General features: G+C 42.1%; 2 protein-coding genes across 5 annotated transcripts; both read right to left on the bottom strand.

The window, feature by feature from the left end:
• Positions 1–109: 109 nt before the first annotated feature.
• On the bottom strand, positions 110–6,176 carry TMEM147 (transmembrane protein 147). 4 transcript variants are annotated; one of them, XM_087939961.1, is made up of 8 exons: positions 5,971–6,176; positions 5,155–5,291; positions 3,490–3,559; positions 3,300–3,365; positions 2,269–2,405; positions 2,011–2,095; positions 1,073–1,194; positions 110–420 (listed from the first exon to the last, which is right to left on the bottom strand). In XM_087939961.1, exons 1-8 carry the CDS (start codon positions 6,166–6,168, stop codon positions 300–302), a joined length of 936 nt encoding a protein of 311 aa, XP_087796087.1. In that variant the 5' UTR covers positions 6,169–6,176; the 3' UTR covers positions 110–299. The 4 variants fall into 4 exon arrangements, with proteins under 4 accessions (XP_087796087.1, XP_026574601.1, XP_026574602.1 ...); XM_026718816.2 differs by having other exon boundaries at positions 6,015–6,176; XM_026718817.2 differs by having other exon boundaries at positions 6,048–6,176.
• Positions 6,177–9,546: 3,370 nt separating this feature from the next.
• On the bottom strand, positions 9,547–21,402 carry GAPDHS (glyceraldehyde-3-phosphate dehydrogenase, spermatogenic). Its single transcript, XM_087939938.1, has 11 exons — positions 21,170–21,402; positions 19,478–19,663; positions 18,711–18,807; positions 17,544–17,650; positions 16,482–16,572; positions 16,146–16,264; positions 14,976–15,057; positions 13,862–14,013; positions 12,351–12,513; positions 10,756–10,853; positions 9,547–9,952 (listed from the first exon to the last, which is right to left on the bottom strand). Exons 1-11 carry the CDS (start codon positions 21,268–21,270, stop codon positions 9,877–9,879), a joined length of 1,272 nt encoding a protein of 423 aa, XP_087796064.1. The 5' UTR covers positions 21,271–21,402; the 3' UTR covers positions 9,547–9,876.
• Positions 21,403–23,470: the final 2,068 nt, after the last annotated feature.

Raw genomic sequence — 23,470 nt, 5'->3', positions numbered from 1 at the left:
TGAAATTATTGTCTATACTTGTTGGTTTAGTGATATCCCTCTTGTTGGCTTATTGGGTTGCATAAATACCATCATAACGCAGAGAACAGCCAAATGAATTCAAACTGGGCAAAGTATAAATAATACTTTTTAAATTAGCATCATTCTTGGAATGCCACAGTGATCGTAACTGGAACCGGTCTCAGCGCAGAAAGGAAGTGCAAAGGCTTGCACACCTTCGCAAACAGAATCCGTAGCTGGGCGATCTTAGGATGTACAAAGACACGGTCACTCAAGTGGGAGTAACAATTGGTGGAGCTTCAGTTGCTGTGTACCAGGGTGACAAAGAGTGCCAGGGAGCTGAAGGAAAGGAGGCCAGTGATCACCGCTTTCACCAGAAGTGCAGTCCAGCTACCCAGGAGAAAGACGTGCACAAATGACCTAGAAAAGCAGAGAGAAGGAGGTGAAGCCTGAGATTTTAAGGCCGGCAAAAAACAACAACAACGCCCCACTATTGCATCAATATCCCAAGCTTGATTTGCACACTGCAATGAACCAAGATACTGTGAATCACACGCATGATCAGCTACCAACTCTCCTTGGTTTAAAAAAATTGTCGAGTTTGTAATAGAAAGAGCCAGCAAGCTGACATGATGGCTTTTGGTGTTGGAGGAATACAAGCAAATGTAGCCACGGAGAGGGGCGTCCACTGGGTGGGGGGAGGGTAAAGAAAGTCAAGGTGGTGGTTGTGATCGCAGGCCCCCTCCCACAATTTTTACTCTTTTTTTTGACCTAGCACAAATACTGAGATGGGAAAGTTCTCCAAGCATTCGAGCAAAGGAAAGCCTTGATTCTTTGAGAAGAGGAAGGGGAATTTTAAAAGGAAGGGAGAGCTATGGTGAGGATACGGGAGGCCCAGCTTCAATTCCTCACTCGTACAAAAAGGTTACTCAGTTCTGGGGCGAAAAGGATTGTTGTACAGAAACTAAAGGAAAGGGGAGACTTGAACCAAGAATCTGGAAGTTCCCAAGGTCCCATCACCACCACCCCAGTAACCTCCCTTGGCCACTTTAATTCCACCAAGAGCACTCACTCCATAAAGAAGGCTTTGTAGATACTGACACCCAGGAGGAAAGTAAGGGGCAGTCGGTAATGTTTGGGTAAATCGTAGCGGGTGAACATCCACACCAGGGCAGCGGTGGCGATGTAATGAACCTGAAAGGGCACAATAGGAGGGATAAGGAAAGATTTCCAAATACTATCCAAAATCTAACTGCCAATCAGAATATCTGACATTCAAGTCAGCTGGGATTTATAAAAACATTGCAGTATAAAATCCAAATATGCTTCTTCCAATGCTAGCTAGCTAGCCAGCTCTGCCCTTGTTCGATTTTCTCCTTTACAAAACCCTCTAAGTTCAGGATGCCCCTTAGTGCTTTGCTGGCTCCTAAGTTTCACTCAGTTTCCATTTTAGCTCTTGGGTACAAAACCCAGTTCCTTGTTTCTCAGCATTAGAAACTTGAAGGTGTGTGGACTTCAACTCCCAAACTGGTTGGCTGGGGAATTCTGGGAACTGAAGTTTTCAAGTAGCTATAGTTGAGAAACACGGCCTTAAGAGTTTTTTCTCCATCAAAGAAACAGTCTGGGAAATTCTTTACTGAAGTCATGTTTGATTACAGAATAGGATGTGTGTGCGTGCGCGCACACACACATGCACACATTCATGACATAGTGTTTTAAAATTAAATTCTAGTAAATGCATGAAAGTATATGAATGCCCTGTCTGTGAAATATTTTATTTTACTCTTTCACATGCAAAGTTCAACAAATTTAATGAACCGATTGATATTTTTCATTGGACTGCCAATCCAAATGTATATAGCAGGGAGCCAAATCTACATACATTACCAAAAAAAACCCCAACCCTCTCAGTAAACAAAAAACATCTTCCTAGTCCTCAATAATTTAATCCTGTCACACGAGGTATCATTTTAGAGCTCAACCGAAAACTGGGAGAAAATTAACACTTACCAGGCTGATGTTGGAATCAATACTCATCTGAATGTATTTCCAATCAAACTCAATGCCACGAGCTCCCACCCACAGTGGGATGCATCTGTTGGAAGCACAGAGGCAATTAGGATGGGAAACCTCATGAAGACAGGGACGCAAAACTTTGCACGGGGGCCTTGCAGGCTGCTTTGTCGAGCCATCATCAAAAACATGGGCAAGCAAATGCCAATCTAGTTCCTCCCTTCCCTTTTCTGAGCAGTGATAAATCCAACTCACCGAGACATAATGAGCTCCGCCGTGGCCCAGCCCAGTGCAGCGACCATGATCTTATATTCCCCTTTTCCCGCGTTCCGGGACATCACTAGGTGCAGACCCACCAAGTCAGCCAGGTCTACGGTAGCTTTCATGAACTCCTGAAGCACAAGACAAAGCTCAGAAGCAGGCAAGCAAACTCCATGTTTCAACCCCAAAGGTTCACACACGCACATCCAACCAAGTAAGAGTGTGATGAAAGAGCATTCGGTTAGGTCTCTGACAGGCTATGCAGGCAGTAGCAGCCAGTATTCATACTTATGCTCCAAAACTTACACTATTATTTGCTAATGGAAGTGAGATTACAGTGCTACAGATTTGCAAAATATACTCACTTCCCCCTGTCCAATGTACTCAAACCCCAAATTACTCTATACTCAAAAGTTATTTATCTCAGTAAGATGGTCTTACTTAGGAAAGTAGTTATTTAATAAAACTTTCTGCCGCCTTCAGCATTTATTTACAAACTATTTACAAACTATTTACAAAGTGTACACTACTATTACTGTTAATCTTCTCATCACTCCTTATCACCCATCCCCTCCCACTTGTGATTGTAGGACTGTAATTTTGTGGCTTATATCCTTACGATTTTATACTGACTGTTTCCTAGTATGATTTGATTGTTGATTTTACCCTATGACTACCATTAAGTGTTGTATGTTATGATTCTTGATTCTTAACGAATATACCTTCTCTTTATGTGTACTGAGAGTATTTACACCAAGACAAATTCCTTGTGTGTCCCATCACACTTGGCCAATAAAGTATTCTATTCTATTCTATCTATTCTAAAGATGAGGACGCATTTTCAGGCCTAGGTTGAAAATAGGAAAATAGAGGAAAATAGAAATGGAAAACAAAAAGGAGGAAAACAAAAACCCCACTGTCCTTTGGATTTTTGTTTCGTAAATACATGTGTCTCTTGAGCATCTAGCTGTATGCAAAATGCCAACTTTTAAGACTCTTCCTTGCTTGCCAACAACCACACTTACTCCAACGAAATCATAAGCTCCTGCACCACCCTCCCAGGTTGGAAAGAATGTAGCTAAAAACAGCATCTGTAAAAGACAGAAAGAAAAGAGTCCGTTGCAACTTTTTACCAATACAGCCCTCACGTCTTTGCACCCAGATTCGCATTCAGCCCTTCAGCCCTTCTTTAGCAACAAGGTGTTAACCCATTACCTTGCATAGCTGGACAAAGAGGTAGGTGGCTCCTGCCTGCACACATCGCCAGAAGGCATTATATTCTGACCTGCATGAGAGAGACAGTACAACCATGCCTTGGATAAAGTCTCTATTTTTGCACAGCATTACATGGCGATTGATCCATAGCAAACCAGGGGTCTTCAAACTTGACAGCTTTAAGGCTTGTGGACTTCAACTTCCAGAATTCCGGAGCTAACATGACTGGAAGAGGAATTCTGAGAGTGGAAGTCCACGAGTCTTAAAGCTGTCAAGTTTGAAGACCCCTGCCATAAACAGATCACCAAAGAATGAATCAAAATGCTGCTGCACCATCCTAAAAACTACCACAGGGATTTCAGGGGCTGCAACGCTGTATAAATTCCCAAACTCTCAAAGCACCACTTAAAGCAGCGTTTTCTCAACCTTGGCAACTTTTATAAATCTGCATGCATTCCTTCCCAGCCACACCCAGATTTCCTTCCAAGCCAGGAATCCGGCTCAGGTTTGCAGCCCCTCCTTGGCAAGAGGAGAGCCCCCTCCCTTTTTTTCTCATCTGCCAGGCAACTACTGCACCTCAGGGAGCAGCCGAGGCAATGGCAGCAGTCCCAGCCAGGAGTCTGTGTGTCTGACCAAAGCTAGCTTAGCTCTTGGCCCAGCATGGATGAGCTTCTGGCTGTGAAATGGCAACTTGGCTGTTGTTGGAGAAGGTTAATTTGCTGGTAGGATGGATTAAAAGTATTTTTTTTAAAAAAAAATAGCTGTAAAAGCTTCTTGGTGCATTGAACAGCAGTTACTGCAGTATTAAGGTGGTGTTTCTCAACTTTATAAATCTGTGTACGTCAGCTCCCAGAATTCCTCAGTCGGCCATGTAAAAAGTAAAAAGAAAAAGTTGATATATTTAGACCATTAGGTGTTATATTCTGCAGGAAAATAAGTTTTTCAACTTTTCAACTTTGGCTGGGGAGTTCAGGAAGTAGAAGTTTACACAGATTAAAGTTGCCAAAATTGAGGAAATTACAACAATATAACACATATTTGGTTCTACGCATCCTAACAGCAGCTAGGATTGCATATGCACAATGTTGGAAAAACCCAGAAACCCCAGCAGACGATATTACAATCAAAAAAAAAAATTCTGGAATGTGCAGAGATGGATAGGTTAACCCTAAAAATTAAAGGAAAAGAAGATTCGGACTATTTCATAACATGGGAACCATTCTATAAATGGTTAAATGACAGTTATTGAGGTCAGAGGAGTGGAATTAGGTGAAATATGGTTTATAGGAGAAAAACAGACAAGTAAATATTTCTGAAGGTTATATAATCAATACTATAATGGAATATAATGTTATAATATGATTGATGTTATCATATTTGTGTGTTTGTGTGTATGTGTGTGTATTATGATCATAATGACAATGATGTTTGTACATTAACACCTTGGACACTTAGAAAGCACACTGCACAGCATAGAAAGGAAATGTATGATATAAAATAATAAAAAATGTTTATTAAAAAAAAGTTGCCAACATTGAGAAACACTGGTTTAGAAGCTTTTTAGAGGCTGTCTCTGAACTACAGTGCAGCCCCCAATATTGTTAAGCAGACGGAAATTCTATCTCACAGTCAACATCAGCACATAATAGTAAGAAAGACACTCACAGGCCGCTGCATTTATAGGTGATAAAATAGGGGAAATAGGCCAGGGCAAAACAATTCCCAAAGTGGAAAAGAGTCATCTTGGCACACAGGTGGACTAGGCGGGGCGGCTTTTGCCCCCTAGTACTGTGGCGATGTTCCTATGGAGAGACAAGAGGGAGGAAAAATATCAATTAATAGTAACACGGGGGGTGTCCTTGGCTTATGACCACAATTGAGCTCAACATTTCCGTGATTAAAGGGAGACATTTGCTAAGTGAGCGTTGCTCCATTTTACACGCTTTCTTGTCACGGCTGTTAAGTGAGTCGCTGCAGTGGATGAGTTGGCTTTCCCCCCCTTGACTTTGACGGTTAACGAAGGTCGTAAAAAGGGGATTGTAGGCGCTTAGGACACACCAGCAACGGTCCTAACTATGAACCCGTGGCCAAGCACCCAAATTTTTTGGGGGTCCTGGGGATGCTGCGAAAGTCATCCCTGTGGAAAGAAGTATGTTTTTTTTTTCAGGGCCAAACTCTGGTCACTAAATGAACTGCTGTTAAGCCGAGGACTACCTGGATACCCAGAGCCTCCGCCTACACACACACACACACACACACACACACACACACACACACAGTATATATGTATGTATGTATGTATGTATGCACACACACACAGAGAGACTTATCCTCCCCCCACATCCCAATTTGCCCTTCCCCCAACCACCTTCCTTCCAGCAGACTACAACCCCCATCAGCCTCAGCCAGCGTTGCCAGGGAGACGGGACCGGAGGCGGCTCTGACAAAGCCTTGGAAGGTCGCAGCTCCCACCACACCCGCCTGGAAGCGCCTCAGGAGCAGCAGCAGCAGCACCCTGGACCCACCGCTCGAGAAGCGCTCGCACAAAACCACCCCACCTCCTTCTACGGAGCTCTCCGCTGAGGGAAGCCTCTTCAAAAAGCCCTTTTCCTCCCTCATCAAGCCCCCCGTCCCTTTTTCCCTTGACATACACGTCCTCCGCCTCCTCTTCAACGCCATCTACGCATGCGCCCGCGGCGCCGCCCTCCCTGGGTGGTGCCCGTTTGTTGGTGGTTATTGTAGTTTTTTCCCGCGGCCGCCAGGCTCTTGTTCCATAGAGACCAGGGAACGAGAGGCAATACAATCCCCATAATGCCTAGAGGTTTGGTGGTTGGGGGAGGGAGGGAGGGAGGGAGGGAGGGAAGGAGGTCTGGTGCATGGCGGGAGTCGTAGTCATTCATTTAAATCACGTCGGCCTTAACGCGGGAGTGGAGAATTACTGGAGCGAAAAGGAGGCGGGGAGAGAAAGAAAAAAAAAAGAAGCGGTGCATTCTGGGAATCGTTGTCGGAAGGTGACTGGGACACCGATGGATGGGAGTTGTAGTTCTCGAGTCTAGCTTGGACTAGGGGAGTTCAGTGAACGAGTAGAACAGAGAGGTTTCCGAACTTAGCAACTTTAAGACTTGTGGACTTCAACTCCCAGAATTCCTCAGCCAGCAAAGCTGGTGTAGAAAATGCTTCTCGCCACTTCGCCTACATAGGTTGCAGACGTACACCAGGGATCTCGTTCATTGCCTTTCTTCCATTGAAAAGATATAGAGCAAGAAAGTTTTATTGTTATTTATTTTGATTTGTCAATCGCTTACAAGATAACAGGTATAAGTATATACATGGTTATGAATACATGGTTATGGGTACATATAAGAAAAATAAAAGAAACAATAGGACAGGGACAGTAGGCACGTTGGTGCGCTTATGCACGCCCCCTACAGGCCTCTTAGGAAAGGGGTGAGGTCATCCTTAATCGGGTTTATCCCACAGGTGGTTTTTTCCAAAGCAAGTGGACTTTTGTTTTTTTCCTTTGAAGACCTTTCACTTCTCATCCAAGAAGCTTCTTTGGTTCTTGAAGTTGCCTCTTGTAGAAGGTTAGCACCCAGCCCTCTCCTTAGAAGAATGGAATATTCTAGGAAATATTAAAAAGGCGGAATATTATATTTCCCTGGATGGGAAAAGGAGAAACATTTTTTTTAAGGACAAAGCTTCCTGCAGCTTCCTGCTCCACCTCCACCCCTCAGCTCCAGGGTAATGGGATTAAGACATGGCCCTCAGGACATGATAGGATTAGCCCTCTACCCATCTCACCACACGGCACCTGGGAAGATTGCATCATCCAGCAAGGTTCAACCAAGCCTGGGACTCAAGAAAACTTGCAAAGTTACCCCTATGGGAGTCTGACAACCAATCAGAACACATTTCTTTCACAAGAACAGGAAGCAAGTTCAAAGCCCAAGAGACTGTATAACTCTCTCACCCATGTGCTCTTTGTTGCCCGGGACCTCAATGTGGTCCTGTCCACCATTAAACCATCTTTCCAAACAACCTCCATCTTTCCAGTGTTTTTCTCCCCATTGGAACTGAACCCAGATGGACATTTCTTCCAGCACACTTGAAAAAAAGCACCTTGGGACAACCATGACCTGGATAATTGAGAATCTCCATTGAGCCCTTGATTGGTTTTAATTCATCCGGCATCTTAACTCATCCTGTTTTGGCTTCAGCAATAAGTCATTGCTCAGGTCATCTGATGAACAAAAGAGATGGATGCTAATTCTATCAGTCCTGGGACTCTGAAATTTGGCCGCTTATCTTTTCACTCCCTTACTGTCCCCCTTCAACATCCTTTCTGTAAATCACAAGGAGTCAGTGAGCCCATATCATGAAGGAGGCAGTTTTATTTGTTCCTTTTCACTATAAGCCTTTCTTTCCAAAGCTCAAGGCACCAGATGTTCTCTGAAGCCACAGGGAGATCTGAGGGATATTCCAATACGATACTCACTTTTCCTACGGTGTAATCCTATTGCATATTAAGAAGGGATTATCTCTGACCCTTTCACTGAGAACTTGCAGAACCAGAGGGCTCAGTTTAGAACCATTGCTGTTCTTGATTACAATGTTGGTTATGTTATTTTTAGGATAGCTTTATTGTATTATGTCGTGTTAATCTAAATCAGTGAAAATAGCAACATTCAGTGGCCTGGAAATGAAATAAATCAATACTTCTCTCAGGAGACATTTGCTACTTTTGATTGAAACAAAATTAAGCTGCACTTTGGAGTTTATTTCTGATGTTGATAAATTGCTTGAAATTATACGTGTGGGTTACCCACCCAGCCTATTAGTTTATCAATATTTTACGTGAAATCAGAAAAAAACTTAATTCAGTAACAAGATTCGGTATGTCATGCAAACACTGCCATTGTAAGGCAAGCTGCCACAATTCTAGTTTGGTTCCTTACGCAAAGGAAGACCATTATTCTTTTCAACATTTGTATTTCTATTGTTTCTTGTTTTCTCTCTTGCTCAACATTTCAAGGAATTTTTTAAAATAAGTATACAGGGGATGTTGTGATTGATGAAAACTCAGTCATTAGTTTTCTCCAACTGGCATCTTTGCAGGCTGTGAGTAATGAGCAGTGTTTTCCAACATTTCCAGAGGTTAAGGAGTGCATTTATTCCAGAAGGGCATTTTGGACTGGCGAATGGCTTTGTTGATGCCTCTTATATATCTGTAATTGCACAGGATATTTCCAACCTCCTGTTCCTTAACAATAGGTACGGCAACACCCCTTTTCTTCCTAGAAGTAGTCCAAAGTTGTTTGCTAAAATTCGCCTGCAGTCCAGGAAACCAGTAAATTGCAGATAACATCAACAAAACCTCAAAACACCATTAGTTTTACTATTAGCAATAAGGCAAATTTAGAAGCAGATTTCCCATTTTCTTAAGCAAAATAGCTTAGGGTTCTTACAGTGTTGAAGTTTTGAAAAAAAGTGCGGAGTGTAGAAGTTACCTATCAAGTGTCTTCCAAAATATGGAGCTGTGAAAGCTGAATGCTGGGAGCTACATCACATCTGAGATAAATTATATTTGAGGTAAATTATATTCTCCATCGTATTTACCATTATACCAGATACCTTGAATAAGCAGTTTTTCTTAAAAATAAAACAAAACCCTGGTTATTGCTGCACGTCCAAACAGTTATTTCTTCTGCATGTACAAAATGATTCCATTCATTAATATGACCTATTATGGTCAGAAAAAAATCCGTTGGCACCATTGAGGAGTGAGATTAAGAATGAGGCATTTACTTATTAGCCTTTGTAATCCATGCTGATTTCTGATAAGTTTGAACTATCAATTGTTATGGTTGTATAAAGCACAACATGAATTTTTTCTTATGAGAAAATCATCCATGAATATAAATCAAAGCAAAACAGAACAGAACTTCCCCGAGAAGTGGAAGCTTCCAATGCTCAGAAACCTCCCATGTTGTTCAGCCTGATCGAGAGCGGGAATTCCAAATCCCTAAGACGTTAAGATCACATGGATACAAATCAAGATCAGTTTAACTCCAGTGGTTTTTATTTCAACATTGGCAAGATCTTGAAAACGCTACAGCCACACAAACCAATGCATAGCCCCAGAGACTAGACTCCTTCTACAAGGAGGAACTTGGTTCAATTTATCTCCGCTAAATAAGCTGCTGTGGAAAGAAGGATTCACGCCCACAGATACACACACACACACACACACACACACACACACACGTACACATAAAGCTTTACACAAAGTGCAGTGTTTGGGATTCTGTGGTTGAAGCAAAGAACCAATTGACTAAAAGTGGTGAGGCCCTCTGTTGAATAGCCTGGAATGTAGTTCGGACTCAGGGTTCACATCTCCTCCTTGCTGTACATGTGCTTCAGGAGATCTACTACACGACAGCTGTACCCATATTCATTATCATACCTGTCAGAGGGGGAAACAACATAAGCAAATTTTTATATTCAAGAATGACGTTGTACTAAAGTAAAAAGGCTGGAACCCACTCAACATGCAGTGCCCTTGTGAAATTATTCCATACATTCAGTTTTTCAGATTCTGGAATATTGGGTTAAGGAAAAATGCACTATCATCTATAATTATAATGTGTTGCAAGTCAGTGGTAGTTGTACAGGCATTCCCTGTTTAGCAGCTACCTTGTTTAGTGACCATTTGTAATAAGACAGTAATTTTTAAAACATCATTTTCCATCCAATGCCTGCATTTATAACTAAATCTGGTTAATGCTAAGTGAAGCTCAATGCCTGAAGGCAGTGTATACTTTGTGAGTTGGGGAAAAATCCCAGTTTTAAATGACGAGAAATGCCAGGTGTATCTTCCGTAGCAGGGGTTTCCAATCTTGGCCACTTTAAGACTTGTGGACTTCAACTCCCAGAATTCTCCAGCCAGCTGGCTGGAGAATTCTGGGAGTTGAAGTCCACAAGTCTTAAAGTGGCCAAGGTTAGAGACCCGTGTTCCATAGTACAGTTCAATATTTCTCCATTATTTGCATTCTAGCTTTAGCTGATGAAATTATTGTGCAAGTGATGGTCTGGTGTTTTGACAGACTGAAGGTATCTAACTATATCCTTACTGTTCAAGGAAAGCAAGATAATTTTGATGGGCATTTCTGCTTGTGACACAAGATCATGAAACAATGCCCTGACCATTTTCCTTATGAGCTACCTTGGAAATCTCAACTGGTAGATGAAACAAAGGGTTTGGCTTACCAGGAGATGAGCTTCACAAAGTTATCATTGAGGGAGATGCCTGCTGCGGCATCAAAAATAGAAGAACGTTCATCACCGATGAAATCAGTAGAAACAACCTGCGAACAAAGAAGAGAAAATTGCGGTACACAAAGATGATGGAAGGAGACACTTGTAATAACCAACATTCTAGGCTCAAAGCTTGAATGTTGAGCGTCAAACCCTTCCAAGAGGATCAAGAGTACTTCACTTGAAATGGAGTGCTTCAACTTCAAATGTTTTGCACACTTCTTCTATAAAATACCAAGTGATTCAGCGGTCTGGCTAAAGGGTTCATTTTGTACAGTCCACAGACATATCCTTTATCAAAAACCCTAATCTGGCTTGTTGTACTTGTTTTAATTGTTACCATCTGAAGTTGGGCCTTAGGTTTATTCACACATCCCCGTGCCTCAAAGCTATATAATTTACCATAATTGGCATGTTCCCGTGACATAATGTAATCTCATCTCCAACCTGGAGCTGAGGCTGCTTAACTATATCTGATTCAAGGCTAAAACGGTGTTTTCCATTTACTCCCCACACAGCTTTCTGTGTTCTCAATCTTTCGCATCTCAGTGGTATGCAGTTCTTGGTGTTCTCTGAGCTTGGTTGTTAGGTTGCAAATATTTCATCATCATTACATTACATCATCAGTATCAGAGAGTATGCAGCTTGCTACATGTTTATAGTAACTTGCCCTGCCAAGGGCAAGTTTTGGTGGGGGTGTGGTTTCCTCCTTGAGCTACAGATGTTCTCCTCTACTGGGACTTATAGTGGTTACACAGAAGGCACTGGGACCTGCCCATTGGTCTTCTTGGCTATTTTGAGCAGCAGCAAATATAGTCTCTTCCTTTGAAAAGTGTCCAAGGGCATTAAGGCTTGAGCAGCAGGACAAAACACTGGGCATCTGATGCCAGCTCTTTGTCTACATGAATAAATAGTTGTCCTGGCTGCCAACAAAACAGCACAGGTTAAAGAATGAAAATCCATCCACTAACATCTCTCAGCGCAAAATATATACACACAACACCTCTGTAGAGACAGTACAAGAGTGAGACATCAAACAAGAGTAAGACAGAGTGATAGGGAGAAAAAGGAGTGAAAAGAACAAGTCAGGTGTCTAAGCCAATAAAGTGAGTGAGTAAATGAGTGAGAGGATAATCTAATGGGTGGGCAAGAGCTGATCTACTGGGTGAAAAAAGGCTTCCTGATAGAGAAGACAAAAACTCCATCCACTCCTCAGATCAGCTATTCATACAAGACTAAACCCACTGGCTTGTCTAATCAAAACTCGCCTCTTTCCTGCCTTCACCCCAACTCATGTTAATAACTGGTGGATATTTTTCCCACCAGCAAGAAATCCACCAGTGGATTTCCCTAGCCTGCCCCTATCACAGGCTTCCACTTGTTGGCATTATTACAAAAATCAAACAACAATCAGCTGTTGCAGCACATTATCCCGGCCTATTCTAGATGTTGCCTTGCATTAAATCTGCTGAAGCTTAGGATAGCTCATCGGAGCATCTTAAAATAATCCTGCAGCTCGCCAATGGAAACATAAGCAGCCTGTTTACCTCATCTTCTGTATATCCCAGGATCCCTTTCATTGGCCCCTTAGCTGCCTTCTTGACAGCTTCTTTAATCTGAGCATAGGTAGCTGATCTAGAGAGACGGCAGGTCAGGTCAACAACAGACACATCGCACACTGGCACACGAAATGCCATGCCAGTCAGCTTCCTGGTGGGGGAGAAGAGATTTGATCATTAAAAGGAGAAAGAAAGAGTTCCCATGGCAATTCAGATTTGAAGAGTCTTACTACCAACCACTCTGTCCTCCAAGGAATGAGAATGAGAACTGACAGTCTGGCATCTAAGCCTAAGACTCCAGCTAAGTTGTTCTGACCTAGCTCCACAAACATGACAAACCCGCTGCATTTAAATCAACTATTCCTTTATCAGGAGCTCCAGCATCCGTGGCAAAAAAAGTTTTCCTCTCACCTCAGGCTAACACATCTGTCTGGCAGGGAAATAAATAGTTGCCTGCCACATCTATTCATCACCACCCACTGCCTTTTATTCCCAGAGCTGAGGTGGGGCTTCGCTAGCAGTGGTGGCTCTTCCATCCCAAGGATCGGCCCACGGATTTCCACCGCTCTCCTCTCCTCTGCCTTCTGTGCATCTGCGAATCAGGCACTGGTCCCAGCTGTTCCTCTTCTTCCTCATCAGCCACTCCCAGACCTGGCAGCTGGATGGCCCAGGCTCCGCCTCTGTCTCTCTCTGTCTCTCTCTCTCTCAACAGCTCCATTCCCTCTTTCCCCTTGGAGCTCTCAGGTTGCCTTACTCCCATGCCTCCTCATCTGATTCAGCTGCTGGAGGGGCCGGCGGCCGACAGACCACAACATAAGTATTCCCAACCGCAATAAATATCATTTGGCAGAATCTGTGCTATTTTGTTTTCTCTGTTTTTTTGTTAATGGCTTTATTATTTCCTTAATGACATCATGACATGTTGGACAACCCTTTGTCTGAAGTGGTGTAGGGTTTCCTGCCTAGGCAAGGGGTTGGACTAGAAGACCTCCAAGGTCCCTTCCAACTCTGTTATTCTATTCTATTCTATTCTGCATTCTATTCTCTTTTATCTTTTTTTCTCTCTCCTTTTTTATTTTCTATTCTATTCTGCATTTTATTCTTACTATTTTATTTTCTATTCTGTTCTATTCCGCATTCCATTCCATTCTATTCCAGTCCATCCCATCCCATCCCATCCCATTCTATCAACCTACCACATTGGGGTAAATTGACTACACTGGGACAGCAACCTGTATAACTCACTCAATATAAGTAAGGATAGGTTTTAAGCTCTCAAGGGTTACAGGATAAATAATCTAAAACATCCAGGTGTCTGAGAAATATTCTCAGAATGAAATCCTGGCAGTTCTATGGTTTCCCCTCATTCTCCTGGTCACAAATCAGTAATTAGAAATACAGCCTTGCTTGTCTCTTATGGTCACATCTTTAGGATTGGCCCAAATGCACAAAGCGCCCCCCCCCTTTTTTTTTTCAGAAGTTAAATTTGTTCTGCATACCCTTTAAGTTCAGGAATGACCTTGCCCACAGCTTTGGCAGCACCGGTAGAAGCTGGAATGATGTTCTGGTGAGCACCCCTCCCATCACGCCATGCCTTGGCAGAAGGTCCATCCACTGTTTTTTGAGTGGCAGTGTAAGCATGAACAGTGGTCTGCAGACCAGAAATGCCAGTTGATATAGGAACAGACATACAAAGCATTTTTCAACACTAGATATGATCTAAACAAGTCACCTGGGTTTCCTAAAGGGGCCATTTTTGTATGTAAAAATAGAATTAATACATAATGCTTCATAGTGCGTTTGCTATCATTTGTAATTTTTTATTTTACCTGGACTGATGCACAAATGCTGAAGACAGGGCTGCATGCCAATACTTATGGAAAGTTGCAGTACAGAGGGGAAAAAAACCAACTCAAACTGGAAGAAGTGATTTGTGAATGATTTTGCTATAAGCAAATAGAGTTAGCCAACTGTTAGCCAACCACAGTCAGAATTTTACCAATAACTTGATTAGGAAGCCTGGTATTTAAGAACTGAAGTTCTGTGTGTATGTGTAACTTAGCAAACTGAAAGTGCTGCAATTTATTGTAAATTTATGTGTGGGATTAATCAAAACACACCCAGCCATCTCCTGGGGAGCTCCATTATTCCCAAATCTTCATAGCTATAAGAGACACAGGAATCAGAAGGAGAAAGTATGTTCTTCGTGGAATTAAAAAAAGTCATTTTAACCCTGTTTTTTTCTTTTCTTTTTGAGGTTGAATTGCTTTTACAGCTTTGTAGATCATATATATATGTGCTTAGCTGTCTTTACTTTTCACTTCTGTGCCTTTAATACAATATTGACTCATGACAACAGTTGGACAAATCCCTGAAGTTTTCTTGGCAAGCTTTTGGAAGTGGTGTGCCTTTGCCTTCTTCCCAGGAATGAAAGAGAGCGACTGGCCCAAGGTCACTCAAGTGGCTTTGTGTCTAAGGACACAACCTCCAAGCTTCTAACCTGGTGCCTTAACCATTACATCAAATTGGCTCTCCTCTATGAATTTGGCAGTATAAAAATGCCATAAATCAAGAAATGAATGAGCACATTGGGAAGAATATGACAGTTCTCACCATCAGGCCCTCCACAATGCCAAAGCTGTCATGGATGACCTTGGCCAAAGGTGCCAGGCAGTTGGTGGTACAGGAAGCATTGCTGGAAAACAAGAGTTACACATGACCTTGAATTTTTGTTGTTGTTCATCACTCAACCAACCCGCATAAAGAAGTTACATCTCAACCCAGATCTATATTCTTAGGTTCTCTTAAGTTTAGCTCCATCTCCCAAATCCAACAAAGATGAACCCACAACTATCTGATGACTCAGGCCAAGACAGCATCGTTTACAGAGCTTTGAGAAAGTTCTAATCTAAAGGGAGCCATGAGCTTTGAATATTAGCTGAGAAAGCACACCCAATCTTTCCTCAAAGACTTTGCTCAATAGGTTGATCCATAAACTTACCCAACAGAATGAAATTGCAAAGCAATCTTACTCAACTAAGTTTCTTAAATGGTGTGAATAAAAACTGCTAAGACTTGCCTTCCCTGCCAAAGTTTCCTAAGATTCAGAAAGCCCCAATCCTCTTGGCCTTCCAGAAGGTTGCCAGAACCTGGATTTTTTTTCCCCAAGGCTACGAGGCCAGGATATTAGGAGAGCCCAATAAGTATGGGTTTGTTTCTGTGAAATTGCTATGTTGTGCTTTAATTTTCTTCTTTGTACTGTATTATTTCAATTGCCCATAGGGAGGAGGGGATTGCATTGATTTTGTATAGCCATAGCACCAGTGGTAGGATTCTTTTTTTTTCTACCACTTCTGTGGGCGTGGCTTGGTGGGCATAGCAGGGGAAGGAGACTGTAAAAACTCCAGTCAGAGGTGGTATCTGCCAATTCTCTGAACTACTCAAAATTTCTGCTACCGGTTCTCCAGAACTGGTCAGAACCTGCTGAATACTACCTCTGAATAGCACTTAAGACTTATATACAGCTTTACAGTGCTTTATAACCCTCTATAAGCAGTTTACATGTTCCCCCCACCCAACAATCTGGGTCTTCATTTTACCCACCTCAGAAGGATGGAAGGCTGAGTCAACCTTGAGCCTGGTGAGATTTGAACTGCCAAATTGCAGGCAGCCGGCAGAAGTAGCCTGCAGTACTACACTCTAACCACTGTGCCACCGTGGTATAGATTGGTCATTGCCCTTCAACCCATAAGCTTTTCCCCAGTTGGCCAGGTTCAATCTTACCTCACAATGTTCATGCTAGATGGATCGTACTTCTCATGGTTGACTCCCATAACAAACATGGGGGCATCAGGCGATGGGGCAGTCACCACTACTCGCCTGGCTCCCCCATGAAGATGAGCCTGTAAAAAAAATGCCAGATTTCCATTATAAAATACCAGATTCTGCCAGCCCACAGGCGGAAGATTGTATACTTTATTCCATTACAGCAGAAATCTGTGCCAGCCCATGATAAAAACCAAGCATCTAAGTGAAATCTCTTCAAACCCAGAAAATATCACGAAAGGGAAATTATACTGGTTCTTATCTCAGAGAAGGGACCTAACTCAAGATACTTACCGAAGCTTTGTCAACACTGAGGAAGACTCCGGTGGATTCTACTACATACAAGGCACCTGCCTCTGCCCAAGGAATCTCATTTGGTTTCATGCTATGAAATACAAGAGGACAATCTTTATTCAGACCTGCCCACCCGGACTTCTACTCAAACAGATTACTTTCAGGACCCCTAGGCTTCAACCAAGTAATTGGATGAACGCCTCTGATCTTTAGAAACACAAACATCCCTGACATTGTTCTTTTCTTGTTTAAATGTGCAACTCCCACCGAAGGTTTACTCTTCCGCAATAGCATTTCAGCTAGATTCACATAGTGTGAAAAGCAATTAGTTGTGCAACAAATGGTAATTGGTTAAGTTCACACATGCTGAATCCAGACAAGCAAATTGGCTTCAATATAGCTCATAATACTGTGCAGTGGTGGGATTCAATTTTTTTACTAGAGGTTCTGTGGGCGGGGCTTGGTAGGCGTGGCAGGTGAAGGATACTGTAAAATCTCCAGTCAGAGGTGGTATTTGCCGGTTCTCTGAACTACTCAAAATTTCCGCTACCGGTTCTCCAGAACTGGTCAGAACCTGTTGAATACCACCTCTGGTATTATGACAGGAAGAAGATGGTATACATGGAAGAAAATTGGTAAGACTACATTTCCCCAAAGAGCCAAAAGCATTTATTTTACTCTAATATCACTAGTTACCCTGTTTAAATCCACAATTATGACGCCCCGGGAAAGCACCAGAAAACCAAAAGCACTGTAAGAACTCCATCTCCAAGACACATTTGACACAGGGGCAGCTATATAAATTTGGTACATAGTGTAATTCTGTTCTTCATTTCATTTTTCTTACACAATTCAGAGGCCACAAACCCTATGAAATAGCCAGTTTGTCACAGAAGTTGGAGAAGTTAGTTATATTCTCATACATGTTGTTCCAAACTGCCCAACTACCAAAGTTCCCTGGGAAGACCACATTACTGAGAATATTAAAATACTAAAATATTTTAAATGGGTAAAACAATGAAATGGAATGAACGCATTGTGCTCCGTCTTATTCCCACTTACTTCTGGAATACTGAGATTTTTGACCCATTCACCACCAGCTTTCCATCCTCTGCCATCACATCTCCCTTGAAGCGCCCATGAGTAGAGTCATATTTGAACATGTAGACCTGTGGGGAAAAGAAGCTAAAGCCACATCATGCCGGGAGAACTGGATTTGTGCCACCTCTCTAGCTTGATTTAATGACCCAACAACCCCTTGCGGGGTGGAGTCTGGGCAACTGAATGGGAGCTGAGTGTTTACTGACCGGATGCCCTTCCTGTCGCCAATACGGAAGTTTTTTTCAGCAGATATATTCTCATTGTGCCCAGAGAGAGAAATATCCGCCTCTACTTAGGATCGAACTCACAGCCTCCTGATCGTGCGGAGAGCGCTCCACCTCTAGGCCACCGCACCACTCATCTCTGTAGCTTGATAGAGGTCTAATTAAACAGAGACAGCCAATCTCCATTTGTCTGGGCATCTGACAGCTGCGCAAGGATGCTGGGTTTTCAAAGGGTTAGGCGCCCAATTCTTATACAGGTGGTCCTTGCTTAATAAACGGTCACTACAACCCCGATTCCAAGTTCCAACATCCGTCCCCCACCCCTGTGGTCACGTGACTGCGTTATGGGGTGCTTGGCAAACAGTCTGCATTTATGCCCCTTTGCAGCCACTGAGATCACAGGGCTGCAATTTACTCATTTTGGGGGTGGGGAGGGCAGGAAGGACATTTATTTTCCAGCAAAAACGGGTAAAAAAAGGCCACTGCAAACAATGGGTTTGTTTTATGACTGCTGCATTCACTTAACAAGCGCCGCAAACAAAAAACGTGGTAAAATTGGGCGAGTTGCTGGATGACTCACTTAACCAGTACGACTTACGACAGTAATTCTGGGCTCAATTATGGTCATAAGTCAAGTACTACCTGTAAACGGAGACCATTCCTATTTCCCAAGAACAACTAAGAATCTAGCTGGAAGAGTTCTAATCTCTGCTTACACTCTCTTGCTGGTCTCCCAACTGCCTCTCTTCACAGAAAGACCTGGGGGACATGTAGGGAGGACCTTCTTACCAGGGTTTCAATGAACTCTGACACTTTTCATATCAGGCCTTCCTTTCCTGCCCTATAAGGAAGCTAAACTAATTTCTACAAGAGGTTTGGTCTAGTCTCATAAGAAAACCATTACCATGTAGTTCACATCGATGTAAGGGTCATTGATAGCCACAACTTTGACCCCCTTGTCCACGCAGGCCCGAAGGACCAAGCGCCCAATACGTCCAAATCTGCAGGAGCAAAGAAACCCATCCATTAGAGCACGTTCCCACACCCATTTGGTACAATTAAGGTCAGCGGAAGAGATTACTTAAAGATTTCCTTTAATACAATGTTTCTCAACCTTGGCAATTTTAAGACATATAGACTTCAATTCCCAGAATTCTCAAGCCAGCATGAGGGAGGTAAGCGCCAGTCCCAAAGGCGTGACCTCTGCCCATATCTGTTTTTAAAGTGACCTCAGGAACCTCTGCAAATTGCTATGGCCTTTGGATAGACAAGACAGCAGGAAGATTCCCAGAAACTAGAAGGCTTGGAAATCAGGGGTTTGCCTCTCGGTTTCATGTTGTACTTCCACCTAGGTTTCACTGCAACTTTCCAACTTAACACAAACCATCACATAGTGCAACCCCAAAATTATGGCTGCAGAAAAACTTGGGAATCAAACCAGCAAGTTTTATTCAATCACAAGGCTTTGTTTCAATGATATTGTTGCAAAAGACCAACAACAACAACAACAACAAAAATACCCATTTCATTGTCTATCATTAGCAGGACATTTTCAAGAAACGAAGAGTACTGTTTCCTAATGCGTGGACTTCAACTCCCAGAATCTCCCAACGTCACCTTAAAATACAAAATACAAAAATATCAACTGGGCAGGGAAGAACAAAAGCTTACCCATTGATTCCAACAGCAAACTCCATGCGTTTTTTAACTGGTGGTGGAGGCGGTGGAGGTGGTGGAGGTGGAGGAGCTTCTGGTTCTGGCTCTGGGGTGGGTGGCTGGGGCTCGGGCTCAGACTCAGGGGTAGGTGGCTCTGGCTCAGGAGAGATCTTTGGAGGAGACCCTTCACTGATCTGGAGCCTGGAGGAATAGGAACATCACGAAAGAAGCAAAAGTAATTTATCTTGGTTGACATTTGTATATAGCTTAATTCTAGGATCCCCTTCCTTCTTCTCTACTGTCTTTTTTCAGCAACTTCGCTGGACAAAAACTTTCTGAGAATTTAAAGTTAGCATGCTTACCTTCCCCGGGATCAATCCAAATGATTCTACTGTGGATCTGAAAATATTTTTCTCTTGGTTGGTTTCTTTCATCACTCTAAGACATTCTATTATTTGTTTGCATTTGGCTTAATGTAAAATATAAACCCAGCCATTATGGCTTGTAAGTCGTGGTTTCTGATCAACTACTGCAAGGAGTATATTTTACCTATTATTAAATTCATATTAGAAACAGGATCTGGAGCAGGGGTGGGATTCTACCGGTTTGGACCAGTTCTATAGAATCGGTTGTTACGATTCTGCACAGTTGGGAGAACCGGCAAATCATGTCCCTGGCTGGCTCTGCCCCTCTCTGCCCACCCGTCCCTTCCCTGCCCAGTCAGTCCTTAGTATTACACATGTGCGACATCGCACGCATGCCTGACATCGCTGACTGCATTCTCCCTGGCCCAGTCACTCCTTAAGGTATTTCTTTTTTTTTCCTCCCGATGATCAGCTGTTCCGACGATCAGCTGTGCCAAGATCCCTCTCTTTGTCTTACTGCTTCACCCAGAATGCTTCCCTGAGGCCCAGGAGGCAAAAAAGGACATGTGTGGAGGACTGCAAAAAAAAAAGACATGCCTACCCAGTCACATGGCCATGCCCACCTAGCCATGTAAACAGAACCAATAGTAAAAATATTTGCATCCCTGATCTGGAGAACTAAAATTTGACAAAGGTGCCACTTTAGATTCCAAGAGAGAAGGAATGGCAGATCTCATGTACGTGTCTATTCCGATCGGCGTAAGATCCTCAACTGTTTCTACAAATTCTTTCAAGACTAACGGATGTGACATTTGTGAAACAAAAATGAATGCTCAGATAGACTGGTATTCCTCTCTTATGTAAAGAATATTCAAGATAATTATTTGAGAGGACAATCTAAAAATTGTTGGATGCCTCCAAACAGGGAAAATATTTTCTTCCATGTATCGCTGAAATATACTCATTCAGAAAAAAATACACTTTATACAACAGGTAGATGTTAAATAATTTCTGTGAGGCTTCTAAAGGGACATTTTGGAAATGCTCTTATTTTTGCTCCAACACCTATCCCTCCCCTGATTTTAGTTTGTGACTATACACGAAAGTGGTTTCTTTCTGAGTACAGTACTCAGAAGACAATTCCCACCAGCCTCGCCACTTGTCAGGTCAGCTGAAGCTGCTGAGAAAAGTAGTTCAACCATGTTTGGAAGATCACAAGTTCCACAAGATCCCTGTTTCGGGGCATAAATCAAAAGATCTTACCATTGATTATATTGATTCCATAAACTTCATGGAGGAGATAGCAAGTTTAACCTCTAAGTCTTTCAAGATATTTTCTTACCTGAACACTTTGACACTAACTGATGTGCTACACTGATCCATATCACACGGATCCATATCGCACGGATCCATATCGCACGGATCTATATCGCACGGATCCATATTGCGTTGATTTCATATACTGGCTGACCTATCTACTGCTTCTCTACCTAGAGACACTGAAACAGGATTTTAAGAAAGTTAATATTCTCAGCTGAGCATTTTTTAACCATTATCAGAAAATACTTCACTCCCACCTCCATTTAAACCATTTAAAAAAAAATTGTTTTCCTTTTATGCTTCAATTCACAGACTGACAAATGTAATGTCTCAAACAACTTGGGATAGGGCAAAATACTTCCTTTCAATTAACTATCCTAAATGTGCATCTTCAAAAGACTTTTTGGGTCTTCTTGAGCTGGAAGATTGGGGGGGGGGAGATATCCCAACCAAAGTGCACTATTTCACTCCCAGCACAGATCTATTAAATCAGGGATCCCCAAAGTGGTCGATATCAACCCCAAGGATCAGTGGGACTATCCAAGAGGTCAATAAACAGCTGGTGATCAAAATAAGATCAATAAATGTCTGGGGGGTCAAAAGATTGTTCCTGCAAGATTGTGATTAAAATTTACTATTCTCCAATAAATATCAATGCCTTTTTTGATGCAGACTTCCCATTAATGATATCAAGAGTTTTTAGTAAGAAAGGTATGTTAAACCATATATTTTAAATGTAGCCTATTTTATAAAGTCACTGTTATCTGTTATTCTTCGTTGTGTTGTTATTAAAGTACTATTTATTATTTTCATGTGTTTCATGGTCAATGAACAATCTGAAACTTCATAAAGAGACTGATGAGCTGAAGAGTTTGGGGACCCTTGTATTAAATCAAACTAAGCCAGGTAATCCGATGAGACACAGATTTTGTCCCAGTAAAGACTTTGTGTTTATTTGAAATCATTTTCTGACAGCACATCACGCCCAACTTCTTAGCAACTACAAGACAGAACAGAAGCCATCTTCATTTCATCCCTGCCAATTAAACTCTGCAGTATGTCAAAGAAACATTTAAGCCGTTTTATTAAAACATTTTACAGATTCATGATAATCTTTTTGTTTAGTAATTGTTTGTGTGTAACACCGTACTATCAAAGCAGAAGCTGGAATACATATCTTAAATGCAAAGCAAAAAAAGAGAAACCTTTTTCCTGAAGTCTAGTAGTAACAGCTTGCAGTTCAGCTATGAAAATTGTTGCTATAGAAATAATTTTTTTTAGAATATGAGCTATCTTCCTGTAATTTTAGGATCTTCTTGTCTATTTATTCCGTTTAATGTATATATTTAGCATCTATTAGTATAATCATATTTGGCAATGGTTTGGGGATTTAATGACAGCCACAAAAGATTAGCCCAAGAAATATTTATTCCATACCAACGTAAAATTGATTGTACTATTTTTGATGCTCCAATCTTTCATATATGCAATGGAAACATTCACCTATCATAAAAAAAATGCATTCTCATCTCATCGCAGGCTCTCTGTCGCTGCAGTGCTACTCTGTGGCCAGGAACAGCGTGCCAAGCTTACCCCAAAACGTATTAAGGAGATACCAGTCCAGAGCCTCGTCATGTACAGTCTGGATTTCTATGACCTTGAAATCACTGGCATAGAATGACCTCCCTTCAGACAGTAACAGCCAAGAGGTGGCTTATCTACAATGTAGGCTAGGTATAATGTTTTTAATGTCAGAACCCAACTGTAGCCACAAAAATTTAAGTAGAAATGTAGAAATGTTGATCCCACTGACAGCAAATGCAATATACATTTTCAATTAGAAAATTGGCTCTCCTATCTCCACCCGGTATTTGCCTCCAGCCCTCCATTGCTGGCTTCTGATTTCCACAGGAGACAAGAAGTGCAGCTTGCAAGCTTCCCTCTGGGGGCCTAGACAAAATAATCAATTCACTGCAGCAATGAAGACTTACATCTTCCTATCAGAGAAAGGTCAGGCATTTCATCTCTCCCCACAAATCCACCAACTGCTGTTGCTGCAATCTCCAATGCAGACAAGCTAGCCAAACACCAGCTGCACTTTCCTATACCATCCAGCTTAATATGGGTTGCCCACAGTGACTTAGCAACTGCGCAAAAATCAGGCCACTCTGGCTTAGTCAACTAGTGACAATTTAAAAAACATTTTAGCACAATGTTCTGTATGCTTAAATTAAGAACCATCGTTCCAGGCTTTAAGAGTTTTAAACAAAATATAGGCAAAATATTTGAGCCAAAATTATGCATCATAGGAAAAAACACCTGT

The sequence above is a fragment of the Pseudonaja textilis genome, chromosome 10, assembly GCF_049901715.1.
Source record: "Pseudonaja textilis isolate UNSWEBS1 chromosome 10, rPseTex1.2, whole genome shotgun sequence".
Taxonomy (NCBI): Eukaryota; Metazoa; Chordata; class Lepidosauria; order Squamata; family Elapidae; genus Pseudonaja; species Pseudonaja textilis.
The sequence above is the reverse complement of the archived record's forward strand: the minus strand, read 5'-3'. Positions and strand labels throughout refer to the sequence as shown.